Source organism: Mastigoproctus giganteus, chromosome 9 (assembly GCF_048544385.1).
Source record: "Mastigoproctus giganteus isolate SK-2022 chromosome 9, ASM4854438v1, whole genome shotgun sequence".
Classification (NCBI taxonomy): Eukaryota; Metazoa; Arthropoda; class Arachnida; order Uropygi; family Thelyphonidae; genus Mastigoproctus; species Mastigoproctus giganteus.
Genome location: NC_143583.1, coordinates 214,708,196 through 214,731,055, shown reverse-complemented (window position 1 = coordinate 214,731,055; position 22,860 = coordinate 214,708,196). Strand labels below are relative to the sequence as shown.

At 36.4% G+C, this 22,860-nt stretch overlaps 1 protein-coding gene across 1 annotated transcript in view; it reads left to right on the top strand.

Annotated features, from left to right (window-relative positions):
- The window catches only part of LOC150081119 (uncharacterized), a 154,636-nt gene extending 134,487 nt beyond the window's left edge, over positions 1-20,149 (top strand). Inside the window, exons 6-7 of the mRNA XM_090381219.1 lie at positions 706-827; positions 19,706-20,149. Of these exons, the coding sequence (XP_090237345.1) occupies positions 706-827; positions 19,706-19,855 (272 nt within the window). The 3' untranslated portion in view covers positions 19,856-20,149. The remainder of the gene's footprint in view (positions 1-705; positions 828-19,705) is intronic.
- Positions 20,150-22,860: the final 2,711 nt, after the last annotated feature.

Below are 22,860 nucleotides of genomic sequence, written 5' to 3'. Positions count from 1 at the left end.
TCACTGCTGATAATCAAATCAAGAGTATTCCTCCCTCTAGTTGCCTCCCGAACATGCTGATGTAGAAAACAATCATCCAATAAATCCACAAAAGCCTTGCTAGTGTGCGAGTGACCAGCCCCCAAATTCCAGTCAATATCTGGGAAATTAAAATCTCCCATTATAAGACTCTCTGATTTACTGGCCCACTCTATTTCCCTGTACAGTTTCTTATTATACTCATCAGAGTCATTAGGCCTATAGCACACTCCTACTCTCAATTTTGATCTCCCAGTGCTTAGTATCAGTGACAATGGAAAATCTGTTGCTTTGGGGAGTTACGGCAAAGTTGCCTGTGGTTCTATTTACAAACGTATACTATTAAAAGTATAATTAAGTGTACTAATAGCAAATGCTACTATGAAAACTTAAAAAAAAAAAGCTTATTTGGATTGTGATGCTCCTGAGTTTCCAAAAGGGAGAGATATGCTGTAATTGTAAGAGATAAACTGTAATTGCTAAAACAGCAAAGTTGATTTGCTGTTTGGTTGGCAGATGGCATAATCCTTTTTACAGCTGTATTTTGCTACCAGCAGAGTTGTATATCCGATTTTATGAAACTGTACTATATTTTCTAACTGATTTTCATAACTGTTTTCCTATTAATCAGCATATACATAAAAAATAAAGTCATGTGACAAAAAGGGCAATAATTACTCATTTCAGTGCATAAAACTCTGAGTCATGAATGCTTACGGACATCTCCCAGAATGGAATTGGGAAGGCGACAAACAGCCCCTCTAGCACAGAGAGAGTCCCTTCCTTCTATAGATGACCTCACCAAAAAGGTAAAGTAAAAAATTTTAATTTTATTTTGGCTACCCAAAAGTCATGAAAATGTTAACAAAACAACTGTCAATAATATCATGAACTTTTCTGACAGAGTATACTTTTGCATTGGTTTTTGTTTCACTGTGCATTTAGTCACATGCATGGGTGCCAGCAGAATATTTTGCAAGATGGTACATGTGAGAATAAATTTTTTCTTCACCAAATTTTTAAAAAATACATGCAATATCTTATGTTTCAATAACTTAATTAAAATATTAAAAATTGTGTATTATTTTGAAATCCAAAGGTGGTGCAAGTGCACCGCCTTTGGATTTCGCCCATGGTCACATGTATAAAGTGATTAGGAAGCATAAGTTGACACACAATGATCTTCTGAAATGAGTAATTCAAAAGAATGCTTCAGTTGTTTCAAACTTAGTAAAAGCACTTATTATTATTATTATCTATATGGTGCAAGGAAGCCTGAGGCTTATGCTGCACCAGCAAAAAAAAAAAAATTCCCAAGTTACCCTAAGAGAGAGAGAGAAGTAGAAGGGAATCACCAAGAAAGAGAAGAATGATGATATCCAGCTCAGGACCCTAGGTTTGCCAAGCCCATACTCACCAGATGTGAGTCCCTGGGGTTAACTTCAGAAAGTGTATACCTAAAACCTTTATACAGGACACATTTTCATGAGCACCACCCATTTGTCCAATGGTTTATGACCAAGAACCAAATACCTGTGGTCCCAAAGTCTTTCCCTTTATTCTTTCTGAGCCTTGCTCCTGCAAATTGTTGTTTCCAGAAGAAAGATTTAATGATGTCTTGGAAATTCAATGGAAATTGTTGGCAATAATGATAGCACAGTATTATGAAAAAAGAATTTCTGATACAGTAGACTCTCGATTTTTCGGGAGAGATGGTAAAAAAAAATTCCCGAATAATCCAAAAATACAGCAAGTCCCCGACATACGTAAGAGATACGTTCCAGGACTTCTTACATAAGTCAAGTGTTACGAACTCGGGAATGACTAATAAAATATTGCTACTATGTCCCTGGTATGCCAAAATTACAAAAACCAGATAATATCCTCAGAAGAATGAAGAAAAATAGTTATATATTTTTAATTAGTTCAATTAAAAACTTTATCTGGGAACAGCAGTGAAGTAGCCGGAGTGGCACATAAGAAAAGAAAACATAAAAGGAAGAAAAAACACATGTTATTGTACTGTAAAAACTGATTTGTATTTCGCAGCCTTGGTTATTGTAGTTGACCTCACTGATGCCGATCACTCCTCATATTCTGTCTTTGTCCTTAGCATTAGCAAAGGCACATGATGCAAGAAAGCAAGCTTATATAGCATCAGCCAAAAAAAAAAAAAAAAAAAACAACATCCTTATTTCACCCATCCACTTGCTCCAAATGTTTGTCAAGTTCTGCCTTGAATTTATTTAAGCTATCAACTTCTACAACGACAAATGGAAGCTTGTTCCAACAATCAACCACCCGCTGGCTGAAGGCAAACTTCCGCACATCTATCCTACAACCGTCTTTCCTCAATTTGAATTTATGCCCTCTCAGGTGATTATTCTGAGCAAGAGGAAGAATCCCATCAGCATTGAGCATGCTCAACCCATTTATACACCTCTATCAGATCACCTCGCTGGTGCCTAGTCTCCAGACACTGTAATTTGCAAAACTTAAGCCTTTCTTCGTAAGAGCAACCCTTTGTTCCATTCACTAATCTTGTTGCCCTTCTCTGTACTCGTTCCAACAGCTCTACATCCTTCTTAAAATGAGGCCTCCAGACCTGTATACAGTACTCAAGGTGTGGCCTGACCATTGCCTTATACAAGGAGATAATCACTTCCTTATCCCTGCTAGAAAAATTCCTGTATATCATTGACAAGACACTATGAGCTACTCTTGAGGACCATCTGCACTGCTCAGAAAACTTCATATCTGCCTGCACAATTACCCCCAGGTCCATTTCATTCTCTACCACTGTCAGTGTAGTACCACAGAGTTCATACGTTATTCTGGGATTACTGCTTCCCATATGTAGTACTTTGACAAATGTAATGTTAAACTTCATGTGCCACCTGTCAGCCCATCTGCACAACTTTTCTAGATCCTGTTGCAGCAGTGTACTGTCATTAACAACCCTGCCAATCTTCGTATCATCTGCAAACTTGGACATTAAGCTTGATATACCATCGTCAATATCATTTATAAGTACAGAAAACAACAATGGACCCAAACTGAACCCTGAGGGAACCCACTAATAACATTAGTCCACGAAGAGCAGTGTCCATTGATTACCACTCTCTGTCTTCTCCCACTCAACCTTCCCTTTATCCATAGCAGCAGTTTGCCTCCAATGCCGCACTGCTCCAATTTGTGCAGCAGTCTTCCATGTGCAACAGTATCAAAGGCCAAATATATGATATCAAAGTATCATATATTTGGTATCTAAAATCCAAATACTGTATATGATATCAAAGTTATTCTTTGCATCCAGTTCCTTTGTGACTACATCATAGTATCCAATCAAATTAGTCAGACAAGACTTCCTCTTAACAAACCCATGCTGTGTTCGAGCTATAACTGAAGTCCTGCTAGATGATCCTGCACTGTTTCTTTAATCAGTGCCTCCATTAATTTTCCTGGAACAGAAGTTAACCTAACAGGTCTGTAATTACCTGCGTCTCCCTTTGTAGATTGGGGTCACATTTGCACATCTCCAGTCCATGGGTATCTCCCCTGAGTCCGGGGGAAGCTCTCATAATTATGGCTAAGGGTTTGCTTATTTCCTTGGCCGCCTCCTTTAATATAACTGGATAGATTCCATCCATCCCATGTGCCTTTCTTGTGTTTATCTTCAACAATTTCTCCTCCACTTGACTCAGTTATTACAAGATTATCTAGTTTGCTGCCAGAGTTGAATACACCTCTGGCATTCTCCTCCCTGAATGTCGACACAAAATATTCATTCAGTTTGTTAGCTACCTGAGCAGGATCATCAACAGTTGAACCATTGATATCAAGTGGACCAATCTGATTCATCCTCTTCTTTCTAGAGTTTACATAAGTAAATAACTCTTTGCTGTTTTTCCTTGCATTCTTTGCCAAAGATTTCCTCGTAATCTGCCTTCGCCTGCCTAACCTCCTTTGTAACTTGGTTACAGACCAAGTTGTATCTATCATAGGCTTCTGTGTCACATGTTAATTTATATGTATCCCATGCATTTTTCTTCTGTCACATGTCTGATTAGTTCATCTGACATCCATTTAGGCTTAAATCTTGAACAATATTTCTTTGTTGGTATGAAAAGCCTAGTGGCTTCCAAGATTAATTCTTTGAATGCTTCCCATTTTGAATTTGATGTTGGTAACATCATCAGTTGGTTCCACCATATAGAATTTAAATACTGTCTCAGATCACCGTAGTCACCTTTAGTCACCACTGACAAATATGAATCAGCGTGATACTTGTTAACATTTGGCTATTTTAATTTCCTGATCCAACTCGATCGCTTTCCTTTTGTTGATAGATTGACTAGTAGTGCTGTCACGTATTCTCTTAGTCAGTACCATGATAACAGTCAAAATGAAATTTTCTGAAAAGAACTTCACAGGGCAAAAACTCACTATTATCACCCTACGCAAGCTGACATTTTATCAAAGCACATTTCTGGAGGTCACTGCCATAAAAAGATAAGAACAATTTGCAGTTTCCGGTTTATTGGCTTTTCTGTTAGTGCAATTAATTATAAATAGGTAGTAAACTCGATCTTACTGCATTTGCGATAATACCAATAGCTGGAATTCTGTGGGTTTTTAAGTTATTATAGTGAAATGTGTTCCCCTTCACTGAAATCTTCAGTTATAAATAACGTAACGGAAGTCCGATGCTTGGACTTACTGTATCGAAAAATGTTCAGCAACATACGTAAAAAGTATGGCGATAGATGAAAAAAACTTACCACACACTACTTGCATGTCCAATACGATGCTTCTCTTTATTTTTTACAATGTCACGTATGGTTTGTTCACAAAAATTATAATGATTCATTAGAGATTTAACAGATGCACCGTTTTCAAACTTTTGAATAATATCAAGTTTTTGTTTAATTGAAAGAACAACTCTTGTCCTGCATTTGCCCATCATTTTCATGATTTCTAAACAAACAAACAAAAAAAAAAAAATATATATATATATATATATATATATTAATATAAAAAAAAAATTCCAAAATCCCTGACAAAATGTAATAGGTACACTGATAAATAAGGAAACAAAATTTTTCCTTTTGCAGTGTGACAGAACACAATTGATGCAACTTACTAAAACAAACTAAACATTTGCATTGCGACGTGACTTACTAAACTAAATGTAATAGGTACACTAATTTCCCAATCGGCTTATAACGCTGCTTCTTGTCGCTTATTTATGACTTGCAAAACATCTGTTTATACCTATTCTAGTTAATACTTGAATTTTATGACTTCTGGTATTTTTTTTTTTTTTTTAATTTGGAGTCTTTATTATTATTAGCCATATGGTGCAAGGAAGCCTCAGCTTTATACTGCACCAGCCAAAAAAAAAAAAAAAAAAAAAAAATCTGAATTACTCCGAGAGAGAGAAGTAGAAGGGAATCACCAAGAAAGAGAAAAATGATGATATCCAGCTGAGGACCCTGCTGGGTGTGCCAAGCCCATACTCACCAGATGCCTTGAGGTGTCCCGGTAATCGAGAGTTTGCTGTATACCGGAATTGTGGATACAATGAGAAAATACATTCTCGTGATATTTGGGTAGCACAACATATCTTTTATTCTGATGTTTTGTGTTTTTTGTATATTAATAATGCTTCGTAGGCCTGCCAACAAGATTATGCATTATAAACATATGCATTATTATGCAAAATAAACCTATTTGTATATTTTGGTTTCTTATTTAAGTGCAGTTTCATCTGCCTCTTTTTCTGGATGTAATTCTGTTTAGTGGATTAATCAAAAAAATAAATAATAAATAAATAAAATAACTACTTTTGCAAAACGTTGTTGGAAGAAGAATTAAGATAATCATATCCAAAACTTAAAATATGCAAAAACATGAGGTAAACACATAACTGGGAAGTCCTTATTCACTTAAACTGTTCACCAGCAATTCCAGGCATGGATTCGACTCACCTGACTTCTGATCAAAATGGCATCATTTTTGATTTCCATGATTCTTTGATGATCTGAAACATTTTTCTTAGTGCTGTGCTTATTAACAGGAGAGACCGTTCTTACAGGGATGGGATACACTTAAATAGAAGGGGGTGCAAGAACATTTGCCAATGCTATTGAGGCAAATATGCTATAGTTGGTGGGTCAGAAAACTAGTAGCCTGGAGGATAAGAGATTAACAGAAGCCGCAGACAGAAGTGAAAGTGATTCTTGCACAGTTTCTATTGGAAGCATTTCTAAAGCTTCACCAGAACAAGAAGACCTGAACTCATCTTTTTTTTTTTTCTCATTTAACTGAATATTCTACTAACCACCATACATCAATTATTTAATTTTTTTCCTCCATGGCAATATCTGGTAGGTTCTCACATTGAAAATGACAAAAATGATTCTTCAAAAACATCTTTTGCTTCATCTACTTCTTTATCTTTAACAATATCATGAAGTACTGAAAACTTTTCCAACTAATGATATTTGTATTATATTTTATTACAAAATCTAATATAATTTGTATTACAACGTACCTAGAATTATCAGATTGCTTTCTTGGTCTATTTTCGATGGATTTCACCAGAACGTTACAATTCAGTTCTTTTTCCTCGAGTTTATCAATTTGTCTTCTTCAAAATTTTTGGATTATAAACTGGATTTGAACATGAGCCACTGCAACTTATAGTGATTGCTTGTGGAACTTTTGAATTTGGGTAATTGTGAAAACTGATCACGTGGCTTTTCTCATCACTTACAACTTCTTAAAACAGACTGTCAAAGGATGCTTCTGTCTAATTACACATATAACCAAAGATAGCCAACGTGTACCCACATGCTTCAAAATCTTTTTCATTTCAGTGGCATTAATCAGTTGATATTGCTTAAGTCAACTGTTCCTTTTAGCACTTATTTTCTTAGTGCTAAAATTAATAATTTGATTCATAATCTTGCCAAATTATTAATTTTTGACAAGAATACCATATAACTACAAAGTGCTCAATCTCCTCTTTTAAAAACCTTGCTACTCCAGTTTTCAGGCTTGCCATAACTGGTGCATTTTCAACATTAAGTGCCAAATAGTTTTTGAAAGGAATCCCACGTGCTTTCAGTTTATTCACACTATGTCTAACATTGTACCCAATATAATCACCTTACAGTGCTAGGAATGAGAGCAAGTTACTATCAATTTGCTGATTTTTTTTTTTTTCCTCACCAAAATGAGCCATTAAACATCTTCTTTCCACATCTGCACAATTTCACTAACAATGCCTGTTTTTGTTCTTAGCATTAGCAGGGCACATTGATGCAAGAAAGCAAGCTTATATTGAATCAACCAAAAAAAAAAAAAAAAAAGACCCTTCACATTTCACCCATTCATTCACTCCAAATGTTTGTCCAGTGCTGCCTTTAACTTATTTAAGTTACTCACATCCACTACAACAGATTGAAGTTTGTTCCAATTATCAATCAACCACCCACTGGATAGAGGCGAATTTCCACACATCTGTTCTACAATTTTCTTTCCTCAATTTGAATTTATGTCCCCCCCCCCCCCCGAGGTTCGTAATCTGAGCAAGAGGAAGAATCCCATTAGCATTGAATTTTCTCAATCCATTCAAAGCCTTAAACACCTCAATTAGATCATGTCGCAGGTGCCTAGTCTCTAGAAGCTGCAATTTGCAGAACTTAAGCCTTTCTTGGTAACACAAACCCTTTGTTCCGCTCACAAATCTCATTGCCCTTCTCTGTACTCATTCCAGCAGCTCTACATCTTTCCTAAAACGAGGCTTCCAAACCTGTATGCAGTACTCAAGGTGTGGCCTGACCGTTGCCTTATACAAGGGGACAATCACCCCTTATTCCTGCTAACAAAATTCCTGTATATTATTGACAGAACATCATGAGCTACTCTTGCAGCCTTTTTTGCACTGCTCAGAAAATTTCATATCTGAATGCACAATTACCCCCAGGTCCTTTTCATTCTCCACTAACCTGAGTGTAGTACCACTCAGTTGATACATTACTCTGGAGTTACTACTACCCATATGCAGTACTTTACATTTGACAATGTTAAACTTCAGTTGCCACCTCCCAGCCCATCTGCTCAACTTTTCCAGATCCTGTTGCAGTAGCGTACTATCATTACTGTCATTAACAACCCTGCCAACCTTCGTATTGTCTACAAACTTAGACATTAATCCTGATATACCTTCATAATATCCTTGATAAATACCGAAAACAACAATGGGCCCAACACCAAACCCTGGGGAACTCCACTAATCATTGGTCCATGAAGAGCAGTGTCCAATGATAACCACTCTCTGTCTTGTCTTGTCTTCTCCCACTCAACCATCCTTTTATTCATTGTAGTAACTTGCCCTTAATGCCATACTGCTCCAATCTGTACAGTAGTCTTCCATGTACCATAATATCAAAAGCTTTCCTTAAATCCAAGTATATGATATCAAAATTATTCTTTGCATCCAATTCCTTTGAGACCACATCATACACTGGTGTGCAAAACTTAAGGACCAGTCAGGTTTTCACCTGTAGCTTCTCATAGGAGTGGCCTGGATATGAAGGACCACCACTGGTCCTTTGAACAACTGTACCTCTTGTTCTGAATGCCAACCACGCATGTGAGACGATGCTATGGGCGATACCAACACAACAACGGAAACAAAACCGTACAGAGGGACTTTATTCAAAAATGGCAACATAGCACTGGCTGCTGGCTGCCATGATACAGATGCATCACTGACAAAGATGGAACAAAGGAAAGAGGTGGTCCTCAGTAGGAGATATGGCCACCCCTAATGTCGATGCAGGTTTGCACCACCAGTCTATACTTAGAACAATGTTGTTAATAAGTTCTTGTGGTAACATCGACCATTCCTCTGTCAGTGCCATCTTCAGCTGGTGAACATTTTCTGATGGGTGTGGACGTGCTGCTAGGCATCTCCCCAGAGTGTGTCATGTGTGTTTGATGGGATTTAGTTGTGGGTAGGCCAATCCATACGAACAATGTCCTCACTTTCAAAAAGGCATATCAACAGCTGCAGTGTGATGGTATCATCTATAAACATGAACTCGGTGCCAATGGTACCTCAGAACAAACGCACATGGGGAAGGATTACCTCAGTACAGTAGTGTGCACCAGTTACAGTACTTCCTTTCAGTATCTGGAGTTGTGTACATCCAACCAAGATAACGCCTCCCCAGATGAGAACACCTCGACCGCCATATCAATCCCGTTGAGTGATGTTTGCTGGGTGATAACGTGTGCCAATCTCTTGCCAGATTAGCTGACATCCAGAATCGCTGCTGAGGCTGAATCTACTCTCATCAACAAAGAGTACCTTACCCCTTGCACTGCTGTCCAGTCCTTGGGTTCGATGCAACACTGTAAACGGTGTCTCCGGTGGGTAGGCGTTAAAGGGACACAGCGTACTGGCCGTCGGGCAAAGTCCACAGTAAACCTCGATATCATGTGTCCTGTGCAGCTGGTTTGCAATGGATCCTGCTGTCTGGTGTCGGTCCCTCTTAGCCTGTAGGAGTATACAGCGGTCATCATTGGGTGTTGTTTTTCGTAGACGACCACCACCGGTCCCTCGAACAACTGTACCTGTCGTTCTGAATGCCGACCATGCATGTGAGACGATGCTCTGGGCGATACTGAACTCTGCAGCCACTCTCCTCAAGCTTCCCAATAATTCGACTCCGGGTAGTCATTCAGATATTGTCTACTGGCCATTTCGTTGTCTGTAGCACTGTATGAAACCAATTGAACGTCTGTAACAATCGTGCTCACCATTTGGTAATTTGCACATAACTGCTGCTTTTATCTGTTAATGTGAGCTCTCTCATCACGATTCAAATTTTTGCATGTGCACCAGCTTTATACAGCTGGTGCACATGCACATGTTGGTGTGCACCAGCTTTATACAGCTAGTGCACACCAACATCACACAAATCACCACAGGCTGTTTCATTTGATTTTGTGATTGTAATCCTAGAAATAGTGTTGGTCCTTAAGTTTTGCACACCAGTGTAGTATCCAATCAAATTTGTCAGACAAGACTTTCCCTTAACAAACCCATGCTGTGTCTGAACTATAAGTGCAGTCTTGTCTAGATGATCCTATGTCGCTTCCTTAACCAGTAACTGCATTATTTTCCCTGGAACACAAGTTAAACTAACAGGTCTGTAGTTACGTGTGTCACCTTTTGAGCCTCCTTTGTGAATTAGTGATACATTTGCAAACCTCCAGTCCATGGGGACCTCCCCTGAGTCCAAGGAAGCACTCATAATTATGGATAAGGGTTTGCTTACTTCCTTTGCTGCCTCCTTTAATATAACTGGATAGATCCCGTCCACCCCAGGTGCCTTCCTTATATTTAACTTCAACAATTTGTCCTCCTCCACTTTGCTCTCAGTTATTACAAAATCACTTAGCTCCTTGTTAGTGTTTGATAAACTTCTAGCACTCCCCTTATTGAATAACTCCTCATGTGTGAATGTAGATGCAAAATACTCATTCAGTTTATCAGCTACCTGAGCATGATCATCAATAGTCAACCCATCTATGTTAAGTGGTCCACTCTGATTCATCCCTTTCCTTCTAGAGTTTACATAAGTAAAGAACTCCTTGCTGTTTTTTTGCATCCTTTGCCAAAGATTTCTCATAATCTGCCTTTGCCTGCCTAACCTCCTTTATGACCTGATTACAGACTAGTTTATACCTGCCACAGGCTACTGTATTTCCTGATACTTTATATGCATCCCATACATTCTTCTTCTCTGCCACTAGCCTCATTAATTCATCTGACATCCATTAAGTCTAAACCTTAAACAGTATTTCTTAGTTGGAATGAAAAGCCTAGTACCCTCCAAAATGAAGTCCCTGAAGGCTCCCATTTAGAATTCACTGTTGGTAACATCATCATTTGATCCCACTATACATAATTGAAAAACTGTCTGAGACCTCTGTAGTCACCTTTACAAAAGCAAAAGCCCTTCCCTTTAGCCTTGATGGTAGTTACATCTTTAATTAATTCCCACATCAATACATTGTGAACACTGTCACCCAGTGGTTTCTTTATCTGCAGATTCTTAATGCATGAAGAATCACTACTGATAATCAGATCAAGAGTATTACTCCCTTTGGTTGCCTCTCGAACACGTTGCTGTAGAAAACAGTCATCCAATAAATCCACAAAAGTCTTGCTAGTGTGTGAGTGACCAACCCACAAGTTCCAGTATCTGGAAAGTTAAAATCTCCCATTATAAGACTTTCTGATTTACCGGCCCACTATTTCTCTGCACAATTGCTCATTATACTTATCAGGCCTATAACACACACCTACTCTCATTTTTCCCCTCCCAGTGCTTATTTCACACCAAACAGACTCAACACTGCATTGTCCACCAACATCAATTGGATGCACTTCCTTAGATTTTGTGTTTCTGAACTAACAGCATAACCCCTGCTCCCTTCCTATACACATTGTACTCCCCAAATTCCAACTCTGCACTGCCTATATCTGTGTGACACCACGTCTCTGATATCCCAACAATATCTGCCTTTGATGTCTTGACTACTACTTCAAGCTCATCAAATTTATTAACTATACTCCTAGCATTGGTGTACCTGCAAGTATACATGCACCTATTCCTAGCCACCCTAATACAACCCATGTATTTACTTGTTCCACTATGACTTCCAGCAGTCCTGGAAATTTCCATTACCTTGCTTTCCAGTCTGCTGCCCATTCTAATAAAAGCAGTGCAAGAATCACTTTTGTCTCTGCCTGCAGCCACTGTTAACCTTTTAGTCTGTGTATACCCCGCACTCTAGCAGTTTTCCGACCCACTTAACACTGCCTCTATAGCATCAGCAAATATTCTTGCATCCTTTCTATTTAAGTGTATCCCATCCCTGTAGAAGCAGTCTCTCCTGTCAACAAGCACAGACTAGGCTGAAAAAAATTTTACCCCCTTGAGCCTTGCACAATCTCTCCAGGGCCAAATTGATTGACATGGCTCTCATCAATACTCCCTCCTATCGTGTCTGCGCAGAATTGCAGACACTTTCACATTCAACCCTATTATGGATAATGATTGCCTGATGGTTTTGGTGGAGATGTTTCTGGCACCTCCCTCGTTGAAGTCTGGAGTGATTTGTGCCACTGTCACTCTCTAGTTGGGTGAAAATGTGAGACAACTGTTGACGCCTTCTCCGCCCACAGCGCTGTCCACTATAAGATATTATTCCAGAAATGGCTTATTCCCAATACATTCTTAATACTGTTGAACAGGGATAGTGTAATTTCTGTACCACCTCCACGATATTGACTCATGTGTAGGACACCCATTATCATCTCTCTTTCAAAGTTGGTTAACTCACTACATTTTTCCATATTGGCATCAAATTACCATCTATGTGAATGCAGTGTACCTATATACCTGCCAAGCGGTGGGTGATAGATGCCCAAGAACCAGGTATCCCATGAATTCAGTATAACCAAGAATGCACATATAAAATGCCAAAGAGGTATTTGAATGCAGTGGATAGAAAAAGAAAAAGTCATCAATTGCTTTTCACATAATATAATAAAATAATATACTGTACATGCATATTCTGTATTTGAACTTGCATGATTTCAAAAAAGATATGGTAAGACTATTCTGTTATAGTCTAAGGCGGTCAATCCAGGATATGACCTGAATGACATTGTATATCAGCTGTAAACTAGCAAATAAAGGAGGCACTCTGTGGGATGTTTATAATATTAGTGGGAGATTGATGTTGGCATAATGACCATCACATCCACATAACTTGGTATAGAATATAAGCAGTATGATCAAAACATTTGGCGGCTGAACTAATATTTGAGAAATGAAACTGACTATTATGATGGATCTCTTTTAAACAAACCTCCCTGACAATGTATACACTGATTCTATTGCTTCCAGAATGTCTGAAAGAACTTCCAATAAGCTTCTTTCAGAATTGCTAATAGTTCATTTGCCATGTTCCCAATGAATATTAATTAAATGATGCAAGCTAATAAGACATCACCCAAAAAAAAAAAACTGACCACCTTGCTCTATTCATTTGTCTAATTCTTCCTTAAACTTACATTTATTCAAATTATCAATTTCTTTTATGACACGATGTGGTAGTTTGTCAATTAATCAATTACTCTCTAGCTGAAAGGAAATTTTTATACTTCTATCCTGCAGCCCATTTTTTTTTTTTTTTTCAATTTATGTCCACTTATGTGTGTATTGTCTGAGAAAGATGCCATCAGCAATTAGTTGGCCCAATCCATTTAAAGCCTTCAACACTGATCAGGTTTACCCTCACAGATGCTAACTTTCAACCACTAATTTGCAGTCTTCATGATAAAAGTACACATTTGTGTCCTTGAAAAAACAGGAGAGACTGCTTCTACAGGGATGGGATACAGTTAAATAGAAAGGATGCAAGAATATTTGCTGATGCTATCAAGGCAGAGTTAGGTGGGTTGGAAAACTGCTAGCTTGGGGATATACACGGACTAATAGTTTAACAGTAGCCGCTGGCAGAGGTGAAAGTGATTCTTGCACTGCTTCTATTGAAATGCGATTGAGCAGCAGCCTGGAAAGCAAGGCAATGGGAACTTCCAGGACCACTAGGAGACATAGTGGAACAAGTAAATACATGGGCTGTGTTAGGGTAACTAAGAGTAGAAACAGGTGCATGTATACTTGTGTGTACACCAATGCTAGGAGTATAGTTAATAAATTTGATGAGCTTGAAGTGCTAGTCAATACATCAAAGGCAGATATTGTTGGGATATCAGAGACGTGGTGTCACACAGACTTAAGCAGTGCAGAATTGTAATTTGGGCAGTATAATGTGTACAGAAAGGATAGACAGGACAGGAAAGGAGGAGGGGTTATGCTGTTAGTTAAGAAACACATAAAATCTAAGGAAGTGTATCCAACTGATGTTGGTGGACAATGCAACGTTGAGTCTGTTTCATGACATAAGCACTGGGAAAGGAAAAATGAGAGTAGGTGTGTGTTATAGGCCTAATGAATCTGATGAGTATAATGAGCAATTGTGCAGAGAAATAGAGTGGGCCAGTAAATCAGAATGTCTTATAATGGGAGATATTGACTGGAACTTGTGGGTTGGTCACTCACACACTAGCAAGACTTTTGTGGATTTATTGGAAGACTGTTTTCTACAGCAACATGTTCGAGAGGCAATCAAAGGGAGTAATACTCTTGATCTGATTATCAGTAGTGATTCTACGTGCATTAAGAATCTGCAGATAAAGGAACCACTAGGTGGCAGTAATCAGATTGTGATGAAGTGGGATTTATTCAAAGAGGTAACTACCATTAGAAGTAAAGGGAAGGGTTTTTGCTTTCATAAAGGTGATTACGTTGGTCTGAGACAGTATTTAAATTCTATACAGTGGGACCAAATAATGATGTTACCAACAGCAAATTCAAAATGGGAAGCATTCAAAGAAACAATCTTGGAAGCTACTAGGCTTTTCATACCAACAAAGAAATATTTCTCAAGATTTGGGCCTAATTGGATGTCAGATGAACTAATTAGACATGAATGGATGTCCGATGAACTAATTAGAGAAGAAAACTACATTGGATACGTATGTTGTTGTTATTTGGTTTTTAGGAGCATTAGCAATTAAGGCAATATTGCTCCGGGGATATGCGGTGGTCATTTCCTGACCTTTCCGCATCCTCTGTATTTGGTGGTCACGGGCTCGAACCCCAGTCTAATCAAGGAGTGTGTGCTACACACTGCTGCTCCTGCCCACGGAGGCACCAAGAGATACATATAACTTAACAGGTGACACAGAAGCTTATGATAGATATAAGCTGGTCTGTAACCAAGTCACCTCTTAGTTCTGTTCCAGGGAAATTAATGGAGGCACTGGTTAAAGAAGCACTGCAGGATCATCTCGACAAGATTTCGGTTATAGCTCGGACACAGCATGGGTTTTTGAGGGAAAGTCTTGTCTGACCAATTTGATTGAATACTATGATATAGTCACAAAGGAACTGGTTGCAAAGAATAATTTTGATATCATTTGAATCTTAGAAAGGCTTTTGATACTGTTGCCCATGGAATACTGCTGCACAAATTGCATTGGAGGCAAACTGCTGCTATGGATAAAGGGATGGTTGAGTGGGAGAAGACAGAGAGTGGTAATCTATGGACACTGCTCTTTGTGGACTAATGTTATTAGTGGAGTCCCCAGGGTCCAGTGTCGGGTCCGTTGTCGTTTTCATTAATGATGGTATATTAGGCTTAATGTCCAAGTTTGGCAGACGATATGAGGTCGGCAGGGTTGTTAATGACACTAATGACAGTACACTGCAGTAACAGGATCTAGAAAAGTTTAGTAGATGGGCTGAGAGGTGGCAACTGAAGTTTAACATTCACAAATGTAAAGTACTGAATATGGGATGCAGTAACCCCAGAATAACGTATCAACTGTGTGGTACTACACTGACAGAGGTAGAGTGAAAAGGACCTGGGGTAATTGTGCAGGCAGATATGAAGTTTTCTGAGCAGTGCAGAACGGCCTGCAAGAGTAGCTCATGGTGTCTTGTCAATGATATATAGGAATATTTCTAGCAGCAATATTTCTAGGCAGTGATTATCCTCTTGTATAAGGCAATGGTCAGGCCACACCTTGAGTACTGTATACAGGTCTGGGGCATCATTTTAAGAAGGATGTAGAGCTGTTGGAACAAGTACAGTTGGTCGTCGACTTACGACCGACTTCTGTTTTGACTGATAGGTCGTAAGTCGATCTGGTCGTATGTCGGCCATATATTTATTAACAGTATTTTTTAACCTTTCTAATCTTTTTATTATCTTTATAATTTATTTTTATAATCTTTTAAATTTTTATCATCTTTTATTTTTCATTTTAAATACAGTAATGCTTTTATCTTTTACTTCGTTTCTACGCCTAGGCTATCTCTCTCTCTAGGAGGTTAAATTCAAACGCTCTGTACATTTTAATTGGTTTATTATTCATACTGTTTATAAAAAATACAAAACTACGATCTATAATTACATATACAGTATTGTCATAATTTGAAAAATAATACTGTACATAATGTACTGTAAACACAAAAATACAATCTAAAATTAATGTAAAAATTAATACAAATGAAATGTACAAAATCAAATTTTTTGTGGTCGTAAGTCGCATAGATCGTAAGTCGACGACCAAGTGTACAGAGAAGGGCAATAAGTAAATGGAACAAAGGGTTGCTCTTACAAAGAAAGGCTTAAGTTTTGCAAATTACAGTGTTTGGAGACTAGGCACCTGCAAGGTGTATAAAGCCTTGAATGGTTTGAGCATGCTCAATGCTGATGGGATTCTTCCCCTTCCTCAGGATAACTGCTTGAGAAGGCATAAATTCAAATTGAGGAAAGACAGTTGCAGGATAGATGTGCGGAAGTTTGCCTTTAGCCAGCCGGTGGTTGATTGCTGGAACAAACTTCCATCTGTCATTGAAGAAGTTGATAGCTCAAACAGATTCACGGCAGAACTAGACAAACATTTGGAGCAGGTGGATGGGTGAAATGAGAAGGTGTGTGTGTGTGTGTTTTTTTTTTTTTTTGGCTGATGCTATATAAGCTTGCTTTCTTGCATCATGTGCCCTTGCTAATGCTAATAAGCATACCAACCTATTAAAAAATGAAATTAAATCCCAAGTACTATGATGCAGTGAATCATATGCACTGCATCTAAATTCTTTTTCCTATGTCATTAGTTTGGGCATAGCGTTTGTCTGTCTGCAATAATTTTTTGTTGCATTGTACTCCTGTACAATACTTTGAAAACCTTTATGATTCCCTGATCCAAAGATTGCACTATGGACACTGTATTTGCTGGAAGAAATAAGAGTTTTATGTTGTTCATTTACTAAGATGAAAATAAGTGAGTGAACTTGTGTGTACAGTTATCTAGGTTAAGCACAATGCAGTTTTTTTTACTGACTTGCAATAATTCTCTGTCCCATTCCTTCAGAAAGTCGACAAAAAAATTTGAGACATCATCCATGCATTTGTGTTGCTGTTACATTCAATTGGTACATTATTTTATCCCTCTAAAGACATGTAGATGCTTACTTTTCCCAATTATGAAAATCTTTCTTTATTGTGCCTGTCATATTGCATGTAAGTACAGTTGCACTCTCTTTTTTCCAACTGTTGAATGTTAATTTCTGAATAATAAAGTATAGTAGAGGCATATGATACAAGAAAGCAAGCTTATATAGCATCAGTCAAAAAAAAACCCCTCCCATTTTGTGCTGAACTTGTATCTGAGTCTGATTTTTCTCCATGAAGTTTTTTGTAAACAATGTTGTGTGCCTCCTCCCATCTGCTTAGCTGCCCATCTGTAACTCAAAACTGTTTACACCAAGTTCACTTTGCCTTTACACATAAAATAGTTATACTGATAGGAGCATTTTGTAAACTTGCATTTGTTAATCATTTCAGAAGCACTTCTTCCATAAGTTCATTCTTTTCAGATCTTTTTCTTTTCCTATTCAGATTGTCATTCTTGGTCACATACAACAATAGCTCCCTCTAAAGAAGGGTCTGTACACTTTGTAACAACTTAATCAGGCAAAAGCCAAATTCTCTGCCATTATTAAAGTTTTGTGATTATCTGCCATCTACTGAAGTGTGAATATTTTAGGATACATGTTTATCATGTATCCTATTTGCATGTTTTAGTTTTATAAAGGAGGCCTGTGGATACCTTGCATGTTACCCACTTGCACTAATCAAATAATTTTTTCTTGAGGACAGTGTTATATGTACTTTTTTAGTTATTTTGTTACATTCCTGAGTAAATTTGAAAAAGTACATTCATTAAGTTAGTACATATTATATTTAAACAATGTACAAGTTAGTGCAAATGCATCATATTAGTATGCAGCTAAACTCTGAATTAGCATGAATATGCAAAGGCGGCATCATTTAAGTTATCTCATATTGTGAATACCTTCACAACGGGTTGCCATGATATTGCACTACTTCGAATAAGTAACACTTCACCAAAGGAGAAGCCTGTTGTTACTTATTCTCAGCGGATACCACCACCACCACCCAGACGGCACCATTTCAGGGCTATTTGGCCCTTCCTCGGTGGGTGGGTGGGTAGGCACCCTAGTAATGCAATGATGAAAAAACTTCATAATTGTTTTATCGAATAAGTAACGCTTCACCAAAGGAGAAGACTGTTGTTACTTATTCTCAGTGGATACCACCACCCAGATGGCACCGTTTCAGGGCTATTTGGCCCTTCTTCGGTGGGTGGGTAGGTACCCTAGTGATGCAATGATGACAAACTTCATAATTGTTCTGTCATCATTGCATCACTAGGGTACCTACCCACCCACCGAAGAAGGGCCAAACAGCCCTGAAACGGTGCCATCTGGGTGGTGGTATCCACTGAGAATAAGTAACAACAGTCTTCTCCTTTGGTGAAGCGTTACTTATTCGAAGTAATGCAATCTTGTGAAGGTGCAACGCATTGTGAAGGTATTCACAATATGAGATATAACTTAAATGATGCCGCCTTTACATATTTGTGCTAATTCAGAGTTTAGCTGCATACTAATATGATGCATTTCCACTAACTTGTACATTGTCTAAATCTCTGAGGCTAAAGCTCTTAACACATTTCAGTTTCGATATTATAATTAACAATGTGAAATATGCTTATTTAAATGGGTTAAACCTCCAAAACTGCTGCATTTATGTATTCTAAAGCTTACAATTGATTTTATTTAAAATTTAAAGTGAATTAAAAGAAAATTTTAAACAATTTTGGCTATATTTCAATTCAAAGTTAAATTTTTAGATTGTGTATCCTATAAAATATGCCTTGTGAAATTTCTGAAGAAAATCAAATAATCTTAATGTTTGCAGATTCCAAGTTAAAAGAAAACATTGACTTGTGCTTGTTGAAATGTTTAAGAATGGATGCATTAAATGAAATAGAATTATTTTGACAGTGTTAGAGAAGGGAGAAGCCAACCGTCAATGTTATATAACGTATTCATGTTTGTATTAATAAAAAAAAAAAAAAAACTGGTATTAGCAAATAAAAGTATAAAACAAAATGTTACATTAGTCAAATGTATTGTTATTGTTTGGATCCCACTGAAGTCAGTAATATATGTAACTATCACATCACACAGAACTAATGGCTTTAAAAAACCATTCAAAAATGTAACAGGCTTTGCAAAAGTTCAGAACTTGTGAAAGCATGCCCCTTTATTACTGATTCAAACCTGCATTGTTTATTATGTCACATTAAAAAAGAAAATAAATAGCAAGTTAAATTGTTAAATTATGCACTTCTTTTCAACAATGTTAGAATGAATAACTCTGAATGAAAATACACTAAATTCACAAAAACTTTACATCCAATAATGATTTAAAAATTTTATAACCAATTTCTGTGTTCATAAAAACTTTCCTTATAAATGCTGCCCACAGAATAAACAAAAGTAAAAAAAAAAATGGTGTTTTTGTATAGTGTAATATTCAACAAACTAACTGTATTAATCTTTTCCACTTTGCTTTTCCCCTCTGCTTGTAGTCTGAGCCACTGAAAAATGGTCCAGCTATTCTGAAAGCAAGTGCTGCCGTGCAAAATGGACCCAGCTCACCAACAGTTATTGTGACAGATGCTGAAGGACACACAGTTGTTTCTAACAAGTCACCTTCCTCATCATCAACTAATGTGTGACGACACCAGTTCTACCATTTTTATTACCTGAAACTTAGTTCTTAATAATTCTGTTAAGTTTAAAAACTTTTTAGACCTATTATTGAAGAAAATTAGTGCAATTACAATAGTTTTACATTAAAGAGAAAGAGAGGAAGATCCTTTCTATTTCACATTCAGTATAACTACTGGTTATAAAATATCCTGGAAGGATGCATGTACAGGGTGCTAATATACCAGTGACAGTTTTAATCCTAGAGGGATTTCTGATGTAAGTGGTCATTTTGTGATGACAATGAAGCTTGACTCCAAAAAAAAAAAAAAAAATTGGAGTCATTAGTGCAATTTGTTCCAGTTTGGAACTATCTATATGTATGCATCACCTATCCTTCTATTTATATTATGAAAAATTTTACATTTTTAACTTTATCATATTATTTCACTTATCAGTGAACTCCATAGATTAAAAAAAAAAAAAAAAAAAAAAAAATTCAACTAAGCTGTAGAGTTCCGCAATAGTCCCAGAACTAGTTAAAAACGGGTAGCTAGTTATTCTGGAATCATCCTAATTAAACCTAGCCACAATACTGTGATCATAAATGTAAAGTATTATCTCTTAATGGCCACTTTTTTTTTTTTTTTTGTTTTGGGCCTTTCTACATCCATTGCCATCTTTAGGAAATACAGAGCATATTGTCCTAATACAGATTTCAACCACTTTCCATATGCTCATTTTTATTTTTTTTAAGGATTTCCACTTATATGCTCAATATTTCATTTATAGTCAGTTAACTGCAGCAGGATATTTTGTCAGCCAGCTTAATTATATTCTTCTGTCCTAAAAACAATAGTTTAAGATATGAAAATAACTTAATTATTTATGAGTTACTGTGACAATGGATAAAACTGCTAAAATATGTATTTACTGCAGCAAATATATTTTTTAAGTGAAAGTATGCATTTAAATGAAAACTGAAGCAGATATATCTTGTATATAACCATTACAGATTCTGTCACATTTAGGTCATTTACAAATTACATCACTATTCCAACATTAGTTTTGTCACTAAATAATTCCATTTATAAAGTATATGCACTCAACTTCAAAAATCAGTTTATACCCAAAAGAATTCTCATAAAACAGCACTGAAACTGCTTCTTTTTTTTTTTTTTTTTTTCAAAGGTGTACAAGTATTCTCTACAAGATTTTAAAGTATATGCATGACATTTCATCATTATGGAATACTATAATGATGCATTTAAATCTGCTGACTGACAAACTTTTGTCCTAGAATGTTTTTTAACATTTATGTCTGCTACCTGCTGCATTACTATTATTAGCCATATTTAAGTAGGTCGATATATTAAACCCAAACTATTTTGATATGCAGTTGACTACAACATTATGTAGCCACTTTGATTTGTATTATTTATATACATTACACATTCCTAATAATGTTATGCCTATGTTTTTTTTACCTATTCCCTATTTTCCATTATCATGTTATGCATAACTGTGCTGCAGAAATTTCTCTTCACCCTGAGATTAACTGCTGCCCACTAAGAAACAATTTATGTCCATTCAAATACGTCCATTTATTGAAAATACACAGACAGAAAGAGGTGTGAAAGCAACTGTATATTATTAACAAACCCCCAATTTCAGGGTAAAATACTTGTAGATATGTCAAAACACACCATTACTATCTAAAACTATCAAGTAATCATATTATTAACTTTGCAGCTTTCCAGTTTTTATTTTAATTGCTTACCAAATTTTAATTTTTCAAATTCATCGTCTTAAAGGTAAATGGTAAACATTTTTATTATTATAATCTACTTAAATAAAATGAATATTTATGCTACAGTCCTTAAAAAATTCTTTAGAAGGGCTTCAACTGGTAGGCCATGAAAGAATTTGAGGTTGGTTGCCAAAATTTTGAAGATACATATCTTTTTAACATAATTTTTTATATGATTAAAATATATATATATAAAAAAAATATATAGGATATAATTTATAGACAGGCTGCAAGAAACTTCTTATGTTCAGGTGATCCATTACTTACATAAAAAGTCAAATTCCTCTTTGATTGAATCAAGGAAGTCAAGAAATAAACTTCTCTATAATTTAAGAAGCCCATACATAGACTGTTTCTGAAATGATCATGGAGAAGAGATTGCTAATTTATTATTAGCAATCTTGAAATTGCTAATTTATTATTAGCAAATATTCAAATCACAAGGAGCTAATTTCATTTTTGAATTTATAGCTTTCTTCATTTGTTCACTTAGGATATTAATTAAGGTATATTAAGATAACTAATACTCTGACTGTATCTCTGAATTTCTGTTCAATTAATTCATTTACTTGATTCCATCAAACAGAACATATAAGATAACAGCTCAACTGACATGTTTAATTAATTTGAATTTTTTGTTTTTAAGTTAACAATATTAGAGGAAATTAGGCCATATAAATCAAAGAATTCAGAAACAGTCTGTTTTTTAAGTAAATTTATAATAAGTATGAAGGAGATGGTAACTTCAGAAATTACTTTCATATCATTTTCCAATATTATTCTTAAAATATCTAGCATGACTAAGAATAGACATAGTGTGCATAAGGTTGAGGCTGATAACTTATAACTGATACTTTGTATTAAAAACTGATGCAGCAAAATGCATCTATACTGAACTAGTGTGTGTGCATGCATATATCTCAGTCTCTATACTGTAATACAGGTATGCAAATGTAAAAGCTAACTCAGTGCCTTTACATTTCCTTACTTTTATATCTAGTAACTCAACAAATAATTATGAACACTATTATTATATTTCTCCAACCTTGGAACCACTGTGTGCTCATTCTGTTTCTGTATAAGGATTCTGGCAATAACTGAAACGAGCCTGATATAACTATCAAATTTTAGTTCATAAAATCTTCCATCCAGCAACAATATAAACTAGCAGAAACAATGAAAACTGAGGATAAGTGATTAAAAATCATGATTATTTTTTTCTTT